The sequence below is a fragment of the Drosophila novamexicana genome, unplaced genomic scaffold (genome assembly GCF_003285875.2).
Source record: "Drosophila novamexicana strain 15010-1031.04,08,12 unplaced genomic scaffold, DnovRS2.1 tig00000121-arrow-pilon, whole genome shotgun sequence".
In the NCBI taxonomy this organism is placed as follows: Eukaryota; Metazoa; Arthropoda; class Insecta; order Diptera; family Drosophilidae; genus Drosophila; species Drosophila novamexicana.
In genome coordinates, this window is record NW_020824773.1 from 548,637 (window position 1) to 571,902 (window position 23,266).

The following is a 23,266-nucleotide window of genomic DNA, read 5'->3' on the forward strand; positions in this document are numbered from 1 at the left end:
CACGCCCAGCACTCGAGCGCAGCCCGCCCAGTCCAGGTCCGTCTGTATTGTCTGCGTGTGTGTGTGTGTGTGTGGCCCACTTATCTGGCTTTTGTTTTTATTTTTAGTGTAATTGTTCTATTTTGCCATCGCAATTGCTTCACCCAACAGCTGCCCCTCCTTCCCTCCCTCGCTCGCTCGCACACTGCATGTGTCCATGCTACTTATCATCTGTGGCTACGTTCGGAACATTCGCTCCATGCGCTCTCCAGGCTCATGCTGTTGATTATTATTACAAGCATTATGACCGGATTTCACTGGCGGCAGCAACGTTTGCGCCAGCTGTTGGTAATGAAATTAGTTTGTCACTCACGGCCAGGAGAGACAGGGATACCAAGAGAGGTGCGTTTTCCTATCCCGAACCCAAACCCAAACCCAAGCCCGCACCATAAACTCTGATCCCCCTAGTAAGATGCCCAATCTAATGCTGCCTGTTTATGTTGCACAGCCGTTTCGCCTATCTGCAACATAATCATTATCATAATCATCGTCATCGTCATCGTGATGTTCATCAGTAGCAGCTTCTTATTTTGATTGCAATGAGTTTTCAGGTCAAGTGCGCTTCCGACTCCTCTCAGCCCGCTGCTTGTTTTATTGAATTTCATTTTAATGTGGTTTTTATTGTTTAGACATGCACTTCAACATGATTCAGTTGATTTAGTTAAGCCCAAGTTGCCCGAGATTTGCATGCAAATTGACTTTCACTTTGGCCCAAATGTCCTTCTAAAAACCAGGGATATGCATTTTTATCATGTACTTAAAACTCTAATCGCCCTTCAGCAGGCACAAATGGGCTGAAATAGAGTATTGAATAACCTATTTACCCCAGCTATGAAGCTTTAAGCCTCAATCAGTTCTAAGGATCTATGCATGTGGAGTAAATCAGAAAACTATTATCTCAAATAATCGATCTTCTATCCATATGACTGGTGAGCAGTCATTGATAAAGATTGTGAATGAATTGGAAAATCACTCTAATAAAATTCTAGTTCATAAAATGTTTACCTAATTCTGCAAAACTGTTGATGATACACTCTATGGCATAAATCTCGAGGGTGTGTATATCGATCATTGGAAGAAACATCGGTTCAACTAATCCACTTTTAGGTACATTTCACGGCACATAAAAGATCATATAACGCCCATATACTCAGCTTAGTATCTATAGCTTATATGACTGAAAACTTACTGAAACCCGATTCCGTCCCTATTGAAGGGACTAAGCATATGCAACGTATACCAGAGTTGGCAGTAATTGCCCTTGTCAAATCAGCTTAGGTTGATCGAATTAAAACAATAGACATACTGTAATTAATTCTAAGCCGCTTCACCTGACTGCTTAAAAATTAGTCAAATATTAATTAAATATTTGAAACCCACATCAACTAAAATGTCAAGCTTAATTTCTGAACAAAAATGATTAAAAATCCTTCGCAAAATCTAGGCATTGAAGCAAACTTCTCAACTACTCAACTCACTGATGAGTGCACGTAATCAATCAAGTTTGATTAGTATTTGTGCGGGGCACATTTAATATAGACATATAGGCAAATCCCCCATGATATTATATTGCAGGCTAATCTGAAACTTTGGCCCCAAACTTTTCTTTTGGTGGCTGGGCGATTTCTCTCCTTTCTTGTGGACAAAGACAAAAATCAATATGTCTTGATGTTAGATAAAAGTAAAATAAATTGTATGGCTCGTAAAGTGAAAGTGTCATATGACCGGAATGCTGTGCAAGCTAAGCAAATGAAAAGTGAAGATATATGATAAAAATCGTAGGCCGCAAATAGTGATACATTTGGCATTAGGCTTGGGTCAAAGTGCCTGCCAAATGAATGTTTTGTATACAGTTTTTTCTTAGAGCTTTAAAAGCCGTCCTACTGCACCTTTTTTGTGATATGCGCGACTTTAACGCAGGGCTATAAAACATTAAAAAGATAAATAAATCCCTTACACAAACACCAATCACTGTCAAGTCTGGCGCATACATACTCATGGAGGGTGATAGAAGAAACCGCACAGACCGAGCAGCTAAGCAGCTTAGCCCAACACACAGCGCCACCTATGATTCAATATTCTGCACCGAAAGTAAAAATAAAATATCAAGAACTTCCGGCAAAACAACAGCAAAAAATCGGACAGAGGTATTTTTAACACCCGTTGGCTATGTGCAGCGTAAGTTACCCAATGGAACGAGTTGCTTGCTAAAACCGGAACGATACGAAAGATACGATCCGGAAAAAACCTCAAAAAAGTTAAAAGTTAGCAAAAGGCAATTGCAAATGAAATGACCACAGCCAATGCCAAAGACCAATAAGGTGTGCTACGGAATTTAATTAAGTGAGCTGTCAAACAAATGACCAATAGGTGGCGCCACATGAGCTACAGCAAAAAAAAATTGGTTGGTACGGAAAACGGATTGTCTGTCAGTTAAGCATAAAAGAAAGGAATGGAACAGCCTTAAGGTTAAATTGGTCGCTGAGAATACTAGAAAGTGAATTAAATTTAAAAATTATACGTATTAATGAAGTAGCTAAACAATTTGTCTATCTAACTCGAAGATATGTGTGTTTGTATTCGAAATTATTTTAAAATTGAAATCTTTGAAAAATGTATTACAAATAAATTTGATTTTTGAAGGCCTTTATCCGGTCGAGTTGCATAGCGATTGAGGAGAAGAAAGATTGTGTTTCTTTTCAAGAAATTAAGATTATGTTAATACTTAGGTACAGAATATATTCTAGTCAAGCACGGCGAACTCTTTTGTGTAATACATTAAACGTTTAAATATAAATATTTAAACTAAATTTAAAAGATATTATATAAGGCAGATATTACAGCAGTTTCTTTCAAACAAGTCTTTGGATTAAATAACATATACTCGCGATTTTCACACACGGCTTGTTTCTCTGTTGTCGACTGCAATATGATATATATTGTAAGTGTACTTAATAGCTTTTAACATCAGCTGCTGCTGCTCCTTAACCAAACTTATCAGTTCTGGCCCATACAAACCTCCCACACTGAATAAGTCAATTTGGACACGCCTCTCGTGTCGCGAACTTTTATTAACTTGCGCGTTGGCGTGTGTTAGTGTGTGGTGCGCGGTGTATGTGTGTGTATGTGTTGGTGTTTGTATGTTACACGCTGATTGTTTACATTGCAGCTTTATTGAAAAAAATGCCAACGAACTTTGCCTTTGGGTCTGGCATCAGCTGCAGTTGGCCATTGTATGCTGGCCCTGGTCAGGCTTCGGGCCTCGACAATTGCCAGACCAAAATCTCATTTTGTATGCAATCGAGCGTTGTACAATTTGATATGAGACGGCAGCTTATCAATGGCCCCAAACATAAAAGCCTTCATTAAAACGTAAATATCAAATTTGCAACATTTATTTGGGTGTGCGTGTGTGTGTGTGTGATTGCCATTCTACCCGTCTCTATTGTGCAGTCCAATCAAGTGCTGGTTTCAATTGCAGCCGCAATTACGCTAAACAAAATTACGTATTTGTAAAATAACCAAATGAAAAGCCAGCTAAATTTTGATTGTGTAATCTGAATGTAAATATATACATACGTGCATGTTGCATGCTGCGTATTTATTGTATTTATTTGACTGATTTCGTTTAAATGGTGAATAAAAATTTAAAATGGAAAAGGCTCGCCCCAAGTAAATTACGCTTTGTAGCATACTTTTTGAAAACAGAATGCCTTTTTTTTAGGGCTAAAAATGTATAGTTTTCATTTTTTTATTATTTTTACCTCCCCCGTTTCCCAAAAAGAATAGAAGCAAAACATCTTAAAATCCTGGTGTTTACATACAATTGCGTGTCATAAATTTAAATTTTATATAGATCGAATAATGAACACTAAAACTATTTAAGAAAGCATTTTGCATAGTGTGGGGCTAAGGAATGAAGAAGCATACCTGCTGCATACGCTGAGCAGCAAACGGCATGCGTGCTTCTATGTGTGTTTCTTGGTATATAGACAAGAAAGCTATAATGTTTATATAGACTCTATGCTAGCTCTATGCTCACATGCTTAACTCATTCTATGCCGTTTTGGCATCTACAATAATAAATCTTAAAATATATATTTTATTTATATTTCATACATTTTTTGTCATTTAACGCCTTGCCCTCAATTATTTATCAATTTCAACTATGCCAAATATGCACTGGGGCGGTATATATTGTTGAGCTACTTTTAGGATAGGTCGTCACCCAGTTCACAGAGGAAAACCCAAAGTTTTGGAAAGTCAGCTTAGAGACGATCTCAGTTCGAGCGGCAGCCGCAAATCGTGTGGAAGCGCAACGCCGTAATCGTCTATGGCTTTTTCCCAGAGGCTGCACCGCTGACCTCTGTCTGATATCTACCCACGTAGTATATTTAATATACAACATATAATACACGATCGATCGCTTGTATAAATAACGGGCTTTTAGCACTGCATTGATATAGTCAATCCGTTACACAAAATGGGCATTAGCACGAAAATTAAAAAAGGATTAGAATGAAAAACTATAAGTAATTAGAACATCTTAAACAGGTGATACGCAAGTAAATAGAAATTTCAAAAGCAATTTCTTCTGTATAAATATACTAAATTAATATATAATATCTAAGCGCAGTGGGCTCCACTGACAAGCTGCGAGGGATATGCATGAACTTAATATATATGATATTAGCTTTGTGCTAAAAGGTGCGCAAAATTAATATCATAAGCTACGAGAGTTCACTTAAGTACGAGTAGTACGAAAGGTAGTCATACACTGCATTAACTAGTCGCTAGGCGTATCTACATTTGCACACTCTCACACAATGGATGCTTAACAGCAGCCATTAGCAGCTTTGGCGAGTAGCTGTGCACACACACTTTCACACACGCACGCACATCCACACACCACACACACACACATGACACAACACAGCTATGCCATGACTTTGGTTACAACAATGGCAATGTCTTTTTGGCCAGCGCAAAACGGCGAGCGCACTTTATGAGCGCTGCATGCATAAAGTGCAAAGGCAACCACTGTGTACCCTCCTATCCCCTCCGCCCATTGCTCATCCTGTGGTGTGGTCTAAACCATCTCTTTTCCAATTTCCGGCAGTAGCTCAGGAAAACAGAAGCAGCAGTAGTAGCCAAGTGAGTTGAGACCATTTAGCTGCATTGTATTTGTGAGTACGCCTCGCTAGCGTGTGGCGTGGAGCATAACTCACACAACACACAATACACACAGTCACACTCGTACATTCGCACACACACACACATACAAACACACAACTCACATTGGCCAAAAATCGCATCAGAAGCGCATTAATAATGTGCTCATGCAATCGAAAATGCGATGCGTGTGCCGCCGCCTTTTTTGGCCAAAACCATGATGCTTGTCCGTAATCAGGAGTATGGCCATAATGGCAGCAATATGCGGCATTCTAATGAGCAGCAGCTTAAGCGGTGAATTTAACTCCATAGTAGCCCTCCCTCCTCCCCTACCATTTTGTAATCTTGTCAAGTAATTAATTTGTTCAATGACATCCTCAAGGTGTAAGCGAAACCATTTAAAGTTGATGACATCCACGACGCAGATACTTGAAAACTCAAAAGTTACTACAAAGTGAAGGGACATGGCAGGCTGCAGGCGGCAGGCGGCAGGTGGCAAGCGTGTACGTGGGTACAGGGGGCTTGGGTGGCTCAAGAAACTTGTCATGCGTGCTCGGCGAAGTGTGTATCCGGCGTATTGCGCAAAGACAGCCAAGACAAATCGCACGCACCAAACCCACGTGCGAGGGCTGTCCGATAAGTAACATAAAAGTATAAATTGTGTAATACGAAGATAGATGGTGTATTGTAAAAATAATAATAAAAATTATAATTAATAATAATAATAGTTATAATATTAAATAATTTATATAATACAATATATTACAAATTAAATTATATTTAAGGTAGCAACTTTTGGGAGCGTTTAGGTTTAGATATATTCTCTTCATTGTGGGCAACTATATAGTTTAACAATGCAACATATGTTTTGCGTTTATTCTTTTAAGAAAATTGATTTATTTATCTATTTATTTTGATAGAGAAAGAAAATTCAAAAAGCCCTATATATGTTGTCATGATTAGTAGGATATCAAAAATAAATTGGTCATATATGAAAGTTTTTAAAACATATTGAATGTGCTTAAATATATGGTAAAAGCCTTATTATAGGAAAAAATAAATATAAGGAATCAATATCAATTAATTTCAATAAAAGAAATCAAAGAACTGAGCCCCATACTTTTAGTAAATAGGCAATAAGTATTCGGAAGTCAATTAAGATATACCAACTCACATAAAAACAAAATTTATTTTAATATACTTAATATTTACGGAGTTGAAAGTTTCCATCAAACAAATAGTCAATGATTTCGTAACTTTTGTGGAAACCTACGCCAATAGGACTTTACCTAAGCCCCAGAACTCAAAGTATCTGCTCTTCTGGTTGCGTGTGAAATCGGAAGTGGCTGCTGCTGACTTAGTTGTAGTCGGTCTCAAGTCGTTGGTCTCTCGGTCTTCTGGTCTCTTGGTCTGTTGGTCTTTGGGTGTCTCGGTCGGTGTGTCGATGTCGGCACTGGGCGACAGGTGCTTCCGCATTTGAATGTCAACGGAAACCGCAACGGTACAACTTAGATAAATGTTTGCTCTTTAAATATGTGCGCTGTCGCTAAAGCTGCCACTGGGCAGAAGCGAGTACAAGTATGTCAGTATGTACCCACCCACAGACGCACACACGCATACAAGTGCATACGTATCATAAGGCACCTTATTGGGCCATGTTTGAGCAAAGGTACTCGCACTTATGTGTCAAGCTAGCTAGAGCACCCAGCAGCATGTGAAGTGGTTTTTGCCTTGGCTATGGCTGCGGTTATGGACCAGGCTTGATTGGATAGATCTTTGCTTAGCTGCGCGAATGGCAAGTTAAAGATAGCCAAGGTGTTTGCTCTAGCATGCACTGGAAAATTGATTAAGCACATGGAAATGTGTGTTAATTATAGATAAAGCCACATGCAGTTGATGGGGCACACTTGTATAGACTTGTATATAGTTTGCAAAAAATATACTAAATATTATTTACACATTTTCTTATATTTTTAACCTTTTTAAACTTATGTGTTTTGATTTTTATGAAATAATATTGCCAAGTTCTTTGTGTGTCTTAAAATAAAATAAAATATTATGGAACTCTGAAAATCACGAATACATTCTTTAGAAATGTAACTTACATTTTTTTATTATGTACAGAAATAATAATTAATTAGTCCAATGGCAAAGTTTTGAATTCAAAGTTTCATTTTCACTATTCCAAAAGAACAAAGTCAACGATTTATTAATTAAACCGACACAAAGTCGAAAATTCGATTAAATTTAAATCAATTCTCGTTCAATTTAGACAAATGCCTAAGCGATTTAAAATAAGCCCAAAATAAAATTGCAATCACCTGCCGCTTTCCAAGCGAACACACAAAAAACAAAATCAAATGCTAAATTGCTAAAAATAGAATCAATTAACAATAAATGTGTACAATTAAATTCAATGTGTAGAACAGAGACATTTTTCAGCGTCACATATGAAAACAGGCCACTTAATTAAGCCCGGACTGCAAAAGGAACCGTACTCAAATTCAACCCAGAAGCCACATTTACACTGAACAACATGGTACAACGTGTTGCCATTGCGCCGTTGCCACATTTTAAGTGCGAAACAATGTAATTTCAGGGTAATCAGTCTGGGCTGGTTTAGAATTTAATACTGGGCTCTCAAACTAGAGAATCTACTTTCCCAAAAAAAAAAGAAAAAACAACCGACTAACTACACAAATTTCCGGTTGTGCGCACAAAGCCAATGGGCAGAGGAGTCCAAAAGGAGACATCGCATCGGGTTCAACCGAGGCACTTGGCCAGAAAAATGTCAGTTTACAATTTTCTATGCCATTTAAAATAAATGAAAATTGCGCTCGTTCGGGCTCTGGGTGTGGCATAGTTTTAGGCGCTGGCCAGCGCGTGTTAACGTAAATAAATTACATAGATACACACACACACGGACACACACTCGTAGCGACAATCAAGTGGTCAGTGGCATGCAGCTTATAAATCAGCGCAAAGCGCAAAACGTAGCTGCCTTTTGGGGCACAGAGCCATCGAGATAGATGGCCAGCAATGCGGGTCCGGACCGGCCCCGGGTCAGAGAAATTGACAGAGTTTGAGTTTGCGATGGATGAGCGAATGAATGAATAGATGGATGGATCGCCTGTATAAATGGTTAGCTATTTAGTTTCGGTTTGCTGCGGTTTGACTTTGTTTTTGTTTGCCAGTGGTGCGAGTTGGGGCCACTGATTGGTCGGCTTATGATGGCCCCCATGCTTTTAATGTTGTACGGGGTCAATAATAGCGAGCGATACACATTCGAGCCACATTCTCATTTTGACAAACTGCATGGCAATTAAAAATTAACTTGCAACTAGTTGGGTCGCTGACAAAGCTCTTTAACTATTTTGTGGCAATTGACAGACAAATACCTATTTACTTGGGACTATTTCAATTAACATTGTTAATGTTGATAAATTAATTTAATTTTTGCATTTCACAAGATATTAGATAAGTTATCTAGCTTCAATTTATAATCAGTTAATAGCATAAGTTTAACTGTTTTATACGTCTTCTGACGTCTGTGGGATTATTTTTAAAGACTGGAAAGTAGTCTAAACACACACAAAAAATATAGTCAAAAAATGCTTCTAGTGCACTCTCTCTTTTTTTCCTATCTCTCTCTCCCTCGCTCTCTCTATCAATAATTTATTTCTATGATATATGCATACTTATAGTAATTAAAGTCTTACATTTATGCCTTTTTGTATGCAAATATGAATATTTGCTTAAGCAAGGTAGAGGTATAATACATATGCATATGAATGTAGGTGGACTGGACATTTAGCTAAATTTTTTCACAATTAATCTTGTTAACTTGATATTCGTGAGCACCCTTTCTCTCTCTATGATGACAACAAGTCACACTTCATCTCTAGTGAAAATGTGCTTATAACTACTATGTATGTCAGCCGGAGTATAAGTTTTCAGGTCGTTAAATACGTTCTACAAGTCGACTGCTTAACTGGCAATTGTGGCATCTCTCAGAGGTGTGTGCAGACCCCCCATGAAAACGTTCATACTCATAAATACATGCCCAACATTCCTTGGGTCCATTAACAACAGTAACTATTTAAGTATCTACCGTAGTTGTCTTGTAGCTGCTTGAGTGCCACACTTGGGATACCAGAGCCTCTGCAAGAGCTCGGCCAGGGCCCAAGTAGACAAGGAAACTGTAGCAATGCCATAGATGGCTGTGGCCATGCGAGTAACTGGTACAAAGCAGATCGGCCCAAGGACCAAACGAAAACTGCACACACTTAACGCTGGCCAGGGGCTGGCCGCCTTAACTGAGTGTCATATGTATATATATACATGTCTTTATCTATATGAGTTAAAGCTTAAAACTCATGTGCTTAAAGAAAGGGGGAAACGAGGATATAGCTCTGCAAGTATTTTCTCAAGTTATTTAAATGTGTTTGGGTTGCATATTTTTTGGCTTTCGCGCAATTCGCCGCCACCAGAGCCCCAAGCAATCAACTGTCTGACGCGAGTCGGAATTGCAGCGGGAAAAACACAGCTTCCCTTGGAGCAAACCAAAAAAAAAAAGCCCCAAACCCGGACGAAGATAAGCTACAAAAGCAAGAATCGTACGCTCAGCTGGAGCCAGTTACCATGAGAGCAGCAACGTCTCAAGTCGAGCAGCTAGTTTTAGTGCTCATCGTTTGTCTGGCGGCATTAGGCAGCAGCCAGGCATACGAAGTGCCCAGGGCCACAGTCAAAGTGAATACGCCGCACGGTTTTGAGGTCTCCGTACCAGACGAGCCGGGCATTACGCTGTTCGCCTTCCATGGCAAACTCAATGCAGAAATGGAAGATCTCGGCGATCAAACCTGGGCCACCGACGTCGTCAGTGCACGCAACGGGCGCTGGACATATCACAATCGCCTGCAAAAGCTGCAGCCGGGAGATGTGCTCTACTACTGGACAACCGTCAGATACAATGGCCTGGACTATCATAGCTATAACCAGCGACATCAGGTGGGCCAAGACGATGCTAAAGGCCAAAATGTCACCATCGATCTGACCAGCAAAGGAGGATCCCATTTACCAATCAATATCAATGGAAACCCCACCATAAATATATTTGTTTCATAATCACGCAGACACCTTGTGGAAGTTCCCAGCCGGAAGTGACAAAACAATCAGCAAATAACTTAATTCTAGCAACGCGAATTCTTAAAACTTTTTTAAATTCCAAGTGCCTTATTCCAAAGTATTAGTTAATCATGCGCTAATTTCATAAGCAAAACAACACAAAACAAAGTACAAAATGAACAAACAATTCGGAAATTGTTAAGCGAAAATAAAAAGTGCCCTCCAGTGTGCATTGTTATATATTAAATTATATAAGTAAGTTGTATATATATATAATATTTAAAAATATAAATTTTTGATTCAACAAAGCATGTTTCAGTTTTTTTTTGCATAAGTCTATAGTTGTACAGTCATAATCAGTAGCACATACGTCATCTGATCGTCTTTCGCAAAAACTGTTGTTCTTCAACTTGACGTTCTTGGTGGGAATCCCAACAGGTTACTTTTTATAATTTGTTTGATCATTTAGATTATGTTAATTGATTAGTATTTTGATAATTGTTTATAGTCTTGAATTGAGAAATATAATATTGTTAGGGAAGACGTAACGCATAAAAGCAGACGCTTTTGCCTGATTGGACCACTGTCTCATATAGCTTTCATAGATATGATTAATCCAAAAGTAAGTTCTTATATGCACAGTTTTTATTTGATTTTCAAAACATCTTGGCCAAATTAATCACATATCAGCTTTACCGTAAGTCATATATCGACAAGGGTGTTTAATCTTCGCCGTGACGAAGAAAGTATTTGTTTCTCGTTATTTTTTATAACATTTTTAAGCTGTGGACCATGTTCAGGCGAATATCAAATCGTGACCGTCTATGTGTCACCCAGTTTTAGAATTTGAGTAACGCGTAGTGACAAATCTTACGCTATCAAAACTTAATTTCTTGGTAAAAAAAAAAAAAACAGCAAGGAGTGGAATCATAACATTAAATTAAATCAAGTATACGCAACGTAAACACCTTTTCTTCAAATTTACAAAAATAAACTCAGCCCAGCTTTCGTTCACCTTTCATCATTCAAAGTTGACTGAATTTATTTTCCTATGTTAAATATAGGTAACAACAAATTTTGGACTCTGCACATGTCAAACTCATTTCGATTTGCATTGTTTTCCAAAGTGCCATAAATCAAAGGAGCACTTTGTCACAGATACCCAAGTAAGTATCCGGGCCGTATAAATCATTTTGAAAAGTTCTCCGCATGCGTGTGAAATACTGTGCGAGTAATGGCTGCTTCAAAATTACCGCAATGCATTGAAAATGCAAAGACTCACACTCAAGCAGCTAGGAGTGCACTAGTCGACAGTACTCGACTAAATGATACCCTGTGCACAGGTAAGAATTGGTCTGACATCTGCCAACATTTATTTCTAAATGCGAAGATATAATTAAAAATGATTTATGCATATAAAATCAATAAATGACTCTAGCAAAATTAAATTGAATAACGATAACCAACCTTTGTCTAACTGAAAACTGAAAAACCTGGTGGGTCTTTGCTCCCAAATTGAAATATAAGATTGAAAATATATCTATAACGATGTCAGGTGAATTATTAAGAATTTAAGCTTTTTAGATTTGAGTTAAGTGAGCGTGTCCTCACCTACTTATAAGCTTGAGTCTAAATCGACATAGATTTCCTTCAAGATAAATATTAATAATATTTAAAGTCTCATCTATTTCTGCCGTTACACATAGAAGCACAACTTCTGTATCCTTGTTTTTATACCCAAAATGGGCACAGGGTAAAAACGAGTAAACAAAAAAAAGACATAAGAAAAGAAATAAAAATAAAAAACTTGCTCAAACTATTCACGCAGGTAGTTCTGATATCAGAATTGAGCATTGGCCTTTTGGCAGCAAATATTCGAGTAAACAACTGCACAAAGGTTACTTTTGGCCCATTTAACTTTCACTTGAGCCAAACAAAAGCAGATAAAACTTTTTGCTTAGACAGAGAAGCACTATACAAAGTCACAAATCCAATCGGTTTTTATCGACACAAGTACTTAGAAGTTTTTTTTTCACTGAGCCAAAGTGCTGATATCTGTTGCTGCTATGGTACTTAAAGAAATGACAAATGGATATTGGTATTGTGTAATTGTAAGCTATAGTTTAAATTCTTATTTATTTAGTTATTAAGCGAGTATCTACTTAACATTAAAGGTCACTTAGTATAAATGCAGTTGAAGGCTCAACAGCAATGCTATCCCTCAGATAGCGAATATATAAATAAATAAAAATGCTATCCCCCAATTTAGTTTATTTTTTATGCCTTTTTTAACAATTCTAGGCGTATCATATTTATTTATCTTAATTCGCCTTTGGAATTATCAACAACTATCTGTAACAAGGGTAAAATTTGTTTCCATGTAATGGCAGACGTCTTTAACTAGCATCAACTTCACAAGAATATTATGTACTAATCCAAATGATCGGAAAACTGTTTGATAACAACCTTATCCTTTTTCAGCCAACTATCTACCAATTAAATGTTTTCGATTTCTATAGTTCCATAGAAGACAAAATATTTATTTATTTATTTATTTATTTAAGCTAAATTCTTATGAAGTAAAACTGGTGTTGTTAAGTACCTTTTGTTTTTACTAAGCCAATAAATCTACCTTTTGTGAAGTTTCCAATTTAAAAGAAATATTGTATGAATTTATTTATGATTTCATGGTGTATATCGTAGTATAAGGATTTCAGTTACTTTTAGGGATCTTCAATAAAGCTTAACTAAAGATCATGGTAAGCAGAGTAATGACAGTGTGTATCAAATAAGAGCTTCTATCGCAATAGAAGCTCTCTGCAAACTCATAAAATAAATACAAGCAGAAACTGATCCAACAAATATTTTTTCAGTCATCAGTTTCGTAAAGAGTGCATCGGATAGGTTTTTTGCAGTTTTATCCAATTAGCAGGCGAATAAAAGTATGCTCAAGATCACCCCTAACGCTTACAGCTAAGTTCGGCTAAGCCCAAAGGAAAGATTTAGCATATTTTAAGTACAAGGCAACGGCTGAATCTTTGACTAACTATAGAAAAGATGACGCAGCTGCTAAGCGTTAGTAGCCACACCTCCTGTATATGAGGAAGCAACTGCAGTTCGTTCAGTTTTCGCTTGACCTGTGTTCCTGACCGCTTTTAGTAGGTACCGTTGAGTGTAGCCAGCGTACCTAGATATGGCCAAAACAAAGCGAGAGCAATTGCAACAATTAAATAATGCCGTATACATAGTTTTGTATATAGCTTTTAGGTGCCACATATTAGGCATATTAATTAATGCAGACATTTGTCGCATCTGCATTTGTCACAGCTCATTTGCAGCAAATTAACCGTGTCGGCCAAAAGGTAGAACTAATTTAATTTTTCATATAACCAACAACTCGCACTTGCATAAGCGTAACTATTTATTTGTGCCCGTGTGTGTGTATGTTAGATGCGTATGTATGTGAAATAGGGGGCAGCTAAGCGACGCTGTCAGCAACATTTGCGAACTGTTCTCATTTTAGCGCAATGTGTGAGAATTACAAAATGCAAGCTAGCGGCAAGTTTGTGTCAGTTGCCACACACACACACACACGCGCACACTCGCACAGTCAAACACTCGCTCACCCCATTTAAAGCAAAGCTCACACTCATGCTTCATTTAACACGCACACAACCAGACACTTTGGACGCCATTTTGCACGTGGCAAGGCGTTTAAATGACTTGTGACAACTTTATGCGCAGCCCACAATCCCTGGAAAAATACAAAAAAAAAACGAAAGGAAAATAAATACTGTCACAAAATTATGCCATCAAGTTGCAAGCAGCTGAAGCATTAAAAGTGCAGCGGAAATATTTTCATGTTTACACTGCAAAACTGTGAAATATTATTCTCGCTGCTAATAATAATTAGATTCAAAATTAGATTCAAAATAATAAATGCTTGAAGAGAAATCAAATATATATTTTTAGTCTTCAATAAATTTAAATGTGTGTATTTAGCACATCATCACATATCAGAAACTAGAGAAGCTTATAGATTTCAAGTGTGCGTACAAGTTTCGCCGTCGCATTCATTTTTCCCTTCTTGATTCTGCTCGAGACCTTCTTTCCTGCCTAAGGAACTTTGAGTTTTCTTAACCTTTTTTTTATCACAAGGTTTATCAATGTTCTGTTTAGCCCCCTTTTCATTCTGCTCCTCACTGTCACTGTTGGAAGAGCTGCTCTCTTCTTGTTCAGTTTTTGAAGAAATTATTTGAACGCGAATTTCAGTCTTAAAAATTTTTGCCGAATGATCAGTAGTATCCTTAAGATTTTGTTCTCCACCTTGAGTCTGATTCTGACATCCATCACTTAGATCTTTTCCATTACCTGAAACTGTAAGAGATAACATTTGAATTTGAATGCAGAATCGCATTTAGTTTTCCCACCATTTCTATTATTTTCAGGCGCCTCATTATCAAGAAAATTTCCAGAAGATAAGACATCATTAAGATGTTTAATATAGTCCACCGGCATAGATTGTGCGTATTGAGGGTTAACCTCAAGCTTGACTTGCTTAACGTTGCCAGGAAGATAGGAACTTTCTTCTGACTTAAAGTTGTCCAATTCAAAACGGTATGTTCCACCACTTACAGCCACAATCGATACAGCCATAATCAGGAGCCCGAGCGAAATAGGTTTCATCTTGCTGCCGAAATATTACAAACTAATTGGCTTGCAGATATAGGAGCTCGAAATACAATTATCGCTTCCATTTTAATCAATACGCAACGGTGCACTGAGACTAACAGCCTTTGTTATTCAATCATGTAATTTGAACTGCTTAGTTAAATGCTTTAAAAATGTTCCAGTTTTACACCAAATATTTTATTATATTTTCCTTCTAAGATCAAGAATGAATATACACAGGTGGGCCCCATATATTCACAGATGCAATTAGACAACTGAATAAATATACTCTCTATTCATTTTGAAACAGATAACAGCAACATTTTTTTGAAAGGTAAATTTATTATGACTCTTGGTTTTTATTTCGATGAAAGTCTTAAAGTAAAAATACAAATATATTCGTATTTCATAACCCATATGATGTACCCTTTTATTATTCTTTCGCCTTTTGAAAAGGTTCAAGACATTTGCAATTGAACCTCTTATGCTTAGCCCTATATCTATGCGTTTTCTTATGATCCTCGAGCTCCTCGCTACTTGATGACTCTTCAGTGCTTGCGTATGCAGTAGAAACGTCAAAGGCATTATCAAGAGGCCCATGTCTAGGGTTTTCCTTATGTTCGGTACTTTCGCTTAAAGAATAAAGCCATGATGATTCTCCGTCCATAAGGTGATGCCACCTTGCACGGTATTTGCCGCATGGGCAAGCAGTTGGGGTTTCACCCCCCTTTACACTATTCTTTTCTATATTGGATTCAGTCGAACCCTCCATAGTCCCAGCCGTCATAGCCATCAGAAATGGTAAAATCCACACACATCCCATCCTGTAGCAGATCAATTATACACTGATTAGGTCACTCTTAAGTGAATTACATTTAAATCCTTTTCGGTTACATAAGAGACTTTGCGTAAAACGCCACGGTGAAACGAAACTAATGATCGACTTGTACATAATTATACCCGGTCTCCATAGAAAAAAGGGGGAATATTAGATTGGCTTAAACCAATATAACAGCTACTGACAAATATTCCGATTGGATACTACTTAATAAGAGGAACGAGGCGAGTCGAGCCTTGATTTTCGATCAATACTAAACGAGTGTAAGTCAAATACAGATACGCATGACCAGATGGCTTTGTCTGTGTTAATGCTTCTTTTGCCAATTACAAACATATACAAAGCTTCAGTACACCTTTTTTAGCCTTATTCAGTAAGTGAAGGGTATAATATGGTGTGTGGGTGGTGACAAAAGTTAATTCAGCTGGTGTCGCTTGCATAACGAGGCGCTTATAAATCAATCAAATACTTCCTGATTTTAGACATTTAAAAATGTTTTAGTTAAAAAGCCTCAGGTTTTAAATACCCGATATATGGAAAATCACTTAAGTTTTATGTACGTTAGAAAGTTTTTATTATAACATTTTCATCCATTTTCTAGGTGCAATGTATACAAAATAGCTTGTGCCACACTTTTATGTAGCTACAAATACCAAAAGCTTGCAGCACAAATTTGAGGAAACTTCAAAATAGGCAGCCAAAAGCAAGAGGTATGTATTAACGCAAAGAAAATATAGAGTTTTTGACTAGGAAATACCTTATACCAGGAAACCCTTAAAATAAAATATTCTTAATCTTTATATACTGTACGAGACCCTTGATGCCCGAAACTCTTGCTTAAAAATCGATATTTATCGATATTAAAAATTAGGTCAACATTCAGAAAATAAATTTAAAACATATATGTATATTTCGAATTTCAAGTCTAGTGCTTTCAAGATCAAAAGATGGAAAGACGAACGGGTATAAATATTCGTAATTTGTCCTCCTGACAACCATCATACCATCTTTAACCAGATGTAGGGTATAAAAAGCTGGAGTTTGGCAAATTAATTATAAAAGATTCCGCCAAGTTAAATATTTTGCCAGAGTTAAGTTGAGAGTTGCGAGCGGACGCGCCAGTGCGAGGGAGCCCCATTGTAAAATAAGTTGCCAGTAACTTGACGCACATTTGTCACACACATTGCCCTGCCAGCAACAGGAAAGGGGTTAGAAACGGGCTGAATATGGATCCATGACTACGTCTACAGGTGGCAACGGTAGTGCTGCCAGGCGCTTGTCACTTGTGGAATTTGCGTGGCCCCAGCAGCTGGGCGGTTGACTGCCCCTTCGCTCCCAACTCCAAGCCCACTGATATATGGCACTTTGAAATTAGTATGAGTGCAAAATGTAGAACGAACAGCAGGGCACATGGTTGGCATTTTTCAGACTCAGCAGAAAAATTGTGCATAATATGTATTACTTTGTCATAGTATTCCAAATGTCATGGATAAAGAATAAGACGAAGCACTACCAGACACAATATACCATACTATATACAACTACATATATGGGACTCGAAATGTTGCACTTTTGTTGACTTTTTTATACCTAAAAACATTTAGGTCGTGTACAATCTACGTTCAAGATAATTATAATCTTGCCTTAAAATGCATTACAAGCATACATACATATAAGATATTTTGTGCCCCTCTGAATTTAGGGATTCTCAGCCCGTTTAAGATACCGCCTTCTAGTATCTCTGATATTTGAGCCTGTGTTGAGTATCAAATTTTATGTTTCTGTGGAAAAACATTTTTCTTTACAGCTAATTATTTTTGGAATAAGATTTGAATGACATATTATTGCTCTTAAAATATCACAGCCGCTGTCTAATGTATGCAATTATAGGGTGCGTGCTTTTATATATATGTATGTATGTACATAAATGTACATGAATGTATGTACATATCTATATACATACCTAATTAATTATTACACAATTAAAATTAGCACAAAATACCATGTTCAAACGACACTATTCAAACCTTAAAAGGTTTTACGTTTGTGAAGCAAGTTTAATTTGAATACAAATTTCTCAGAATAATCGTGTTCGTAGTAAAACCCTGAACACAAATGAGCATGAGCATGGCAATTGAATATTCTGCCGTATTTCTGTATAATTCTATAGTGAATTGTCTTGAATTGCGTCTTATGATTTCAAAGTCGAATAACGTCATCAGCAGAAATTGAAACATGCCAGTTTAAATGCACATTAGAATAGCTCGATAATATGTACTTTATTTCGACAATAAGTTATAGATACTCGTGAAAAAGTAGCATATAAAATGTGTTTGAGCAGCTACTGACAAATAATTTTGAGTATATGCAAAGCTGTATGCAGTGTAACTGCTCACATTTCATTTAATATACTAGAAATGAATATTGCCCAGGGTGTGCTCTAGATCTTCCTGTAGCTTCCTCATTTGAAAGTTGAGCCGCTCATTCAGTTCCTTTTGCAGGTGTGCAATGTCTTCCTGAACCTTGGCAGCCTGTCGGGCAGCATCCTCCTGAATCTGCTTTCTGTTCACATATGAATTGCGATCGCCGCTGAAGAGTCCGCCATCGGCCTTGGCCAGCACTGTGCCATCAGCCAGCTCCACAACAATGTTGCCATTCTCGTACTGGACTGTAGCTTCTTGGCCATTGATATTGATCTTCTCCTGGGAACTGACGCTAGCATCTTTAGCCGGAAAATCATACACCTGACCGCCGGTGGTCAGCTGCAGACCGCCGTTGACAATACGAATCTGGTGATTGTTGTATGTCTGGTAGCCACCCTCTCCAGCCTGGTTCATTACCAATGCGCCGCCATTGCTCGAAATAAAACTCGAGCCACCAACACTCCTTCCATTGATGACAACGTTGTTGCCGTAGTTGCCGCTAAATCCCGATTGAGTATCATCATCGTCATCCTCATCGCTGTCATCAGCTCCAGTTACAATCGTCTGGCCGCCAGCTCCAACCAATACCTTACGTCCATCGGGGCGCGTGTAGATGCTACCAGCTTCGTTTTGCAGCACAACATTTCCTCCTTGATTATACAGATAGCTGGACACCGGCTGAGCTTGCGTCGGCGGGGTTGGCAGCTCCGCTGTGCCGGCTATGGATTTATCCGTCGAGGTTGGTTGAGCTGCAAATTTTTAAATTTTGTAATAAGTCGCAGGTCTTTGCAGAAATACTTGAGTGCTTACCGCTGGCCAAGCAGACGGCGAGTGCAACTAGCCCGATCATCATCAGAGCGCGATACGTGTCCATTTTGTGCAACGGGTTGACTATATCAATGCAGTGCTAAAAGCCCCCTATTTATACAAGCGATCGATCGAGTATTATATGTTGTTTATTAAATATACTACGTGGGTAGATATCAGACAGAGGTCAGCGGTGCAGCCTCTGGGAAAAAGCCAGAGACGATTACGGCGTTGCGCTTCCACACGATTTGCGGTTACCGCTCGAACTGAGATCGTCTCTAAACTGACTCCCGTTTTCGACTCACACCTCACAAACGACAAAACTTTGGGTGTCACTCAGTGCTACGAACTAGGTGACGAATTGCTGATGAGTAACTCAACCGAGTGCACATCAATTAAACTGTCGCACGAATTCCATTTGACAAAAATTGAAATAGGTAAATAATTGAGAGCGACGCGATAAGTACCAAAAATAATAAAAATTAAATACAATTGGTATTCAGGCTTATTGTAAAAAAAAAATTCTTTTTTTTTTTTGTTTTGATAATATAGTTTTAATTTTTACCCCAATGAATTTTACTGTGTAAATGTTGACTATATATATTTATTTATGTTTGTTAGATGCATATACATACATATATTTTTTTCGTCTTAACTGATCTAGCCTACATACATATAAAGTATATTTATATGTATATACCTGCTAGCACTTGGGAAATCCCTTTCGTGGCAAATATTTGCATTTGTACTTAAGTCAATACTCGTTTCTTTGGATTTGCTCGTTCATACTTGGGTCAGAAGTGTATCGCTCAGATGGGGAATACACAATATAATCTGACGGCTTATCAGTTCGTAAGACAAAGAGAGAGAGTTTGTATGTATATATATATATGTATGTATATGTGTGAGTGTGTGTATTTACTTACAACAAACACAATGATATTAAATGTAAACTTGAAAAAGCTGAGCTCTATACAGGCCGTACTTAAAATGCCCTTTCCAGGTGAAAGAGTAATCGAATCTTTACTTATATATATAATCAAGCATTAAATTGAGTTATTTAATTCGAAGTTTTAAGCTGGCCTTAAGTCAAACCATCTACTCAATTTTTAGGTAGGCAATACATAAATCTAACATAAAACGTTAGACCCGAACCATATCAAAACAATTAAAAGAATCATATTAAGCATTAAGCCACAGACACAAAAATAAACTGTCTTACAAATAACAAGATTTGTAGTATATATATTTATTATCTATTTGAATTAGACAAACCAAACTTTAATTCATACATTAAGAACCAATGAAAGAAACCAATCAAAGAACTCATAATACCAGGTTTACGAACAGAAACCTAAGCTTAACTTCGTTCGAGGCGTAGGTCGAACATTTCTTGGTTCTGGACTTGAAAATATTATTCAAAAGTGAACCTCAGTCGATAAACAGTCCTCTCTTAACAACTGATGAGCTTTACTTATTGGTAATTATTAAATAATATGAAACTTGGTATATTATGAAATTGGTATAGTACTATTTCGTTTATTAGATAAAATTCTTTGATGCATTACACATAAGACGACAATATTAATACTCCTTAATAATTAAAGACAGTCAACCAAGTTGAGCAATATTCACAAATTAATTCCGGTAATTATATAAACGTAAATCATCTGCTGATGAGTGGCAATATTGTTCGTCGATCTTTAATTTACTACACCCACAACAAAAAGAAAGGCATGAAAACAGCAATTAAAAAATATATTTAATTGGATCATATCATTAATCAGGTCCAAAAGTCAACTAGTAGCGCCATTTGCCGTTTGAATGTAGAATTATATTATCGGTTGACTGATCGCTTCCACCGTTCCAGGCTGGTCCGCCGCTGGGTCCCCGGTTCGCAGAGGGGCCCCAATTAAACGAAAAGGGCAGGCCATTGACATCTGTTATATAACATTCACATAAATATATATGCACATAGGAAATGCAGAGGACAACTTACCGCTGAGCAGTGCAACGAGCAACCACAGCAGGAAAATAAATTGATGGCTATGCAGCATGGTCAAGGCAAGAAGCTCAAATGAATGAATTTTAAATAATAACGCGAATTTATACAAGAGCATATACAGAGCACCCGCGGGACAAGTGGAGACTCGGACAATGTCTTGGGGCAGACAGACAACCTAAGTAAATGCATAATGCGATTGATTGTGTCTGCTATCACTGTCTACACATCAAAGTATTTGTTTTCGATTTTGTATTCCCTGTACTTATTGGAAGTCACTTAGAGAAGGGTATATATCGATGATAGACCATCTGCCTATTTGTCTGTATGTTCGTAGAAAAAATATAAGCTACATATCTTATATCAGAAGAACAATCCTATAATTTTATTCGATATCTCGCTCCATTTCTATATTACTGTTAAAAAATTATTTTAAAATAAAGTATGTAAGCGTATTCAAAAGGGTATGGGAGTTAGAGACACGAAATTAAATCTTTAGGTTATTGAGCAGCCAGAATATTTCACACTCGATAGCCGAAATCATGTATCAATGATAGCGCCTTGCTTAGTTTACACACAGAGTTCTTATGTTATATTTAAGCCTTGTGAATTTCATAACGATCGGACTATATACACCGAAGATATTTAAGAATGCACGCCCACTGTGTGAAATTCACAGAGAAGAATATTTGTATCTTTGTTAGGGAAGCTTGTCGCTGAGTAGACGGGGTATCTGTTAGTCGAGCCCTTTCGATTAGACTACTCATGTTTTATTTTGACTGGCTGCCAAGTTAACATCGAGCTACGCTCTCGTTGCTCCTCTCTTCCATGTACCGCCCCGCTCACTTCTCACGCTGGGGCAATTAAGAAGTTTCGCTATGTGTCTGCTAATTATTTTCAATTGAATTGCTTGGCTCTGGCTTTGGGTAGTACGTAAAAGTTTTTGTATTGCTGCCCATTAAACATATCGGCTGTTGGCATTCATTGAGCAGTCACATTAGCCTCACTTGGTGAGCAGGTTGTGAGCTTTTGTTGACGCCCGTCACCTCTCCAACCGCCACCTCAACAGCCACCACCCAACTGCAGTTAACGCTTTGTGGCTATTTTGTTTTGCTCGACTGTGGAGCAAGTTGAACAATAAAAATTAAACAGGTATTGCGATGTTGTTAATGCATAGCTGAGCTGTTGACTGGCTTTGGACGTGGGAATGACAACATGAAAGAGGGAGAGAAAGAGAGAGCGATTATACAATGTTTTAAAAGTAATATGTGGGAGTTAAAACAACAAAGAGAGAAACATATATGTAAGTACTGAATATGAGTAAACTTCTTTTTATTTCAGTTTGGATTTGGACAACAGTAGAGATCTATACATTAAAAGCTGGAAATGATTCAAGTACGAAATTTGCTGTGAATATCTTATATGATATACAAGCAAATGCAATTCGATCATAATTATATCAGACAATTATGAAATTCCACTGAAATTCCACTCGGTACACACATTTTGTAAAAAATAATTTTTATACACTAGAATTCTAGATACACCACTACACTACACTATAAAAAGATAGCTGGGAATTCTATTTTATGATTTTAAATAATGATAACACATAATTGATTTATTGTAACTAAATACCTTCCGCAACTAGGCAAATTTGTTCAGGATAATAATATAGAGAATATTAAAAATATGTATGCCATAATCAGTTAATCAGAGTGTAATATCATGAAGTATTATTTTAACAATGTGTTTATGTTTATGTTTATGTGAAGATTGTTAGGATTCATTGGCCCGTTAGTGTTACGCATATTTTGTTTTCTTTTAACTTCTAATTCATATTGCTTTTCCGCCACGAGACTTTTTTATGCCACTTGGACCCATTAAACCAAAACAAGAGCAAGCCCATTGCAGGGGCCAAACCATGATCAAAAGCCCAACAATAATGCATAGACATGGAGAACCATTAAAAAGGACGCAGTTGCATTCTGTGGCAAATATATGAGCTGCGACCAGCCATGCCACAGGTTCCGACCAACCTGCTGGGGCTGGGCTTGGTCTGGCGAGTGCTGTGGTCCACCCGAGGCTGGACCGTTCGCACTGTGTGGCTTATGTGAGGGCTGAAGTTGCTTTTGTTGTTCGAATCGAATCAATTTGATTTTCCAATCAATTAAACTCTATATATATTGC

The 23,266-nt window shown here is 37.6% G+C and overlaps 3 protein-coding genes and 1 long non-coding RNA gene across 5 annotated transcripts; 2 read left to right on the top strand and 2 right to left on the bottom strand.

Moving 5' to 3' along the window:
- Nucleotides 1-9,852: 9,852 nt before the first annotated feature.
- Nucleotides 9,853-10,528, top strand: LOC115758047 (gram-negative bacteria-binding protein 3-like). The gene has a single exon (XM_030698561.1). The coding sequence runs from the start codon at nt 9,853-9,855 to the stop codon at nt 10,333-10,335; it is 483 nt and encodes a 160-aa protein (XP_030554421.1). The 3' UTR covers nt 10,336-10,528.
- Nucleotides 10,529-14,300: 3,772 nt separating this feature from the next.
- Nucleotides 14,301-15,033, bottom strand: LOC115758081. Of its 2 annotated transcripts, none has more exons than XM_030698595.1 (2): nt 14,766-15,033; nt 14,301-14,706 (listed from the first exon to the last, which is right to left on the bottom strand). In XM_030698595.1, exons 1-2 carry the CDS (start codon nt 15,019-15,021, stop codon nt 14,378-14,380), a joined length of 585 nt encoding a protein of 194 aa, XP_030554455.1. In that variant the 5' UTR covers nt 15,022-15,033; the 3' UTR covers nt 14,301-14,377. The 2 variants fall into 2 exon arrangements, with proteins under 2 accessions (XP_030554455.1, XP_030554454.1); XM_030698594.1 differs by having other exon boundaries at nt 14,301-14,712; nt 14,766-15,032.
- A 296-nt stretch (nt 15,034-15,329) lies between these two features.
- On the top strand, nt 15,330-16,728 carry LOC115757873. Its single transcript, XR_004017376.1, has 3 exons — nt 15,330-16,107; nt 16,446-16,554; nt 16,612-16,728. It is a non-coding gene; the product is annotated as an uncharacterized LOC115757873 (long non-coding RNA).
- Nucleotides 16,729-18,086: 1,358 nt separating this feature from the next.
- On the bottom strand, nt 18,087-19,511 carry LOC115757872. Its single transcript, XM_030698311.1, has 2 exons — nt 19,078-19,511; nt 18,087-19,016 (listed from the first exon to the last, which is right to left on the bottom strand). The coding sequence occupies exons 1-2, from the start codon at nt 19,139-19,141 to the stop codon at nt 18,256-18,258; spliced, it is 825 nt and encodes a 274-aa protein (XP_030554171.1). The 5' UTR covers nt 19,142-19,511; the 3' UTR covers nt 18,087-18,255.
- Between the last annotated feature and the right edge of the window lie 3,755 nt (nt 19,512-23,266).

Excerpts from the sequence above, each read along its gene's own strand:
- LOC115758047 (XM_030698561.1), top strand. The coding sequence starts at position 9,853 with ATGAGAGCAGCAACGTCTCAAGTCGAGCAGCTAGTTTTAGTGCTCATC.
- LOC115757872 (XM_030698311.1), bottom strand. The coding sequence starts at position 19,141 with ATGGACACGTATCGCGCTCTGATGATGATCGGGCTAGTTGCACTCGCC. Across the intron at positions 19,017-19,077 it reads CGCCGTCTGCTTGGCCAGCG|CTCAACCAACCTCGACGGAT; the intron begins GTAAGCACTCAA and ends AAAAATTTGCAG.
- LOC115758081 (XM_030698594.1), bottom strand. The coding sequence starts at position 15,021 with ATGAAACCTATTTCGCTCGGGCTCCTGATTATGGCTGTATCGATTGTG. Across the intron at positions 14,713-14,765 it reads GCCTGAAAATAATAGAAATG|TTTCAGGTAATGGAAAAGAT; the intron begins GTGGGAAAACTA and ends TATCTCTTACAG.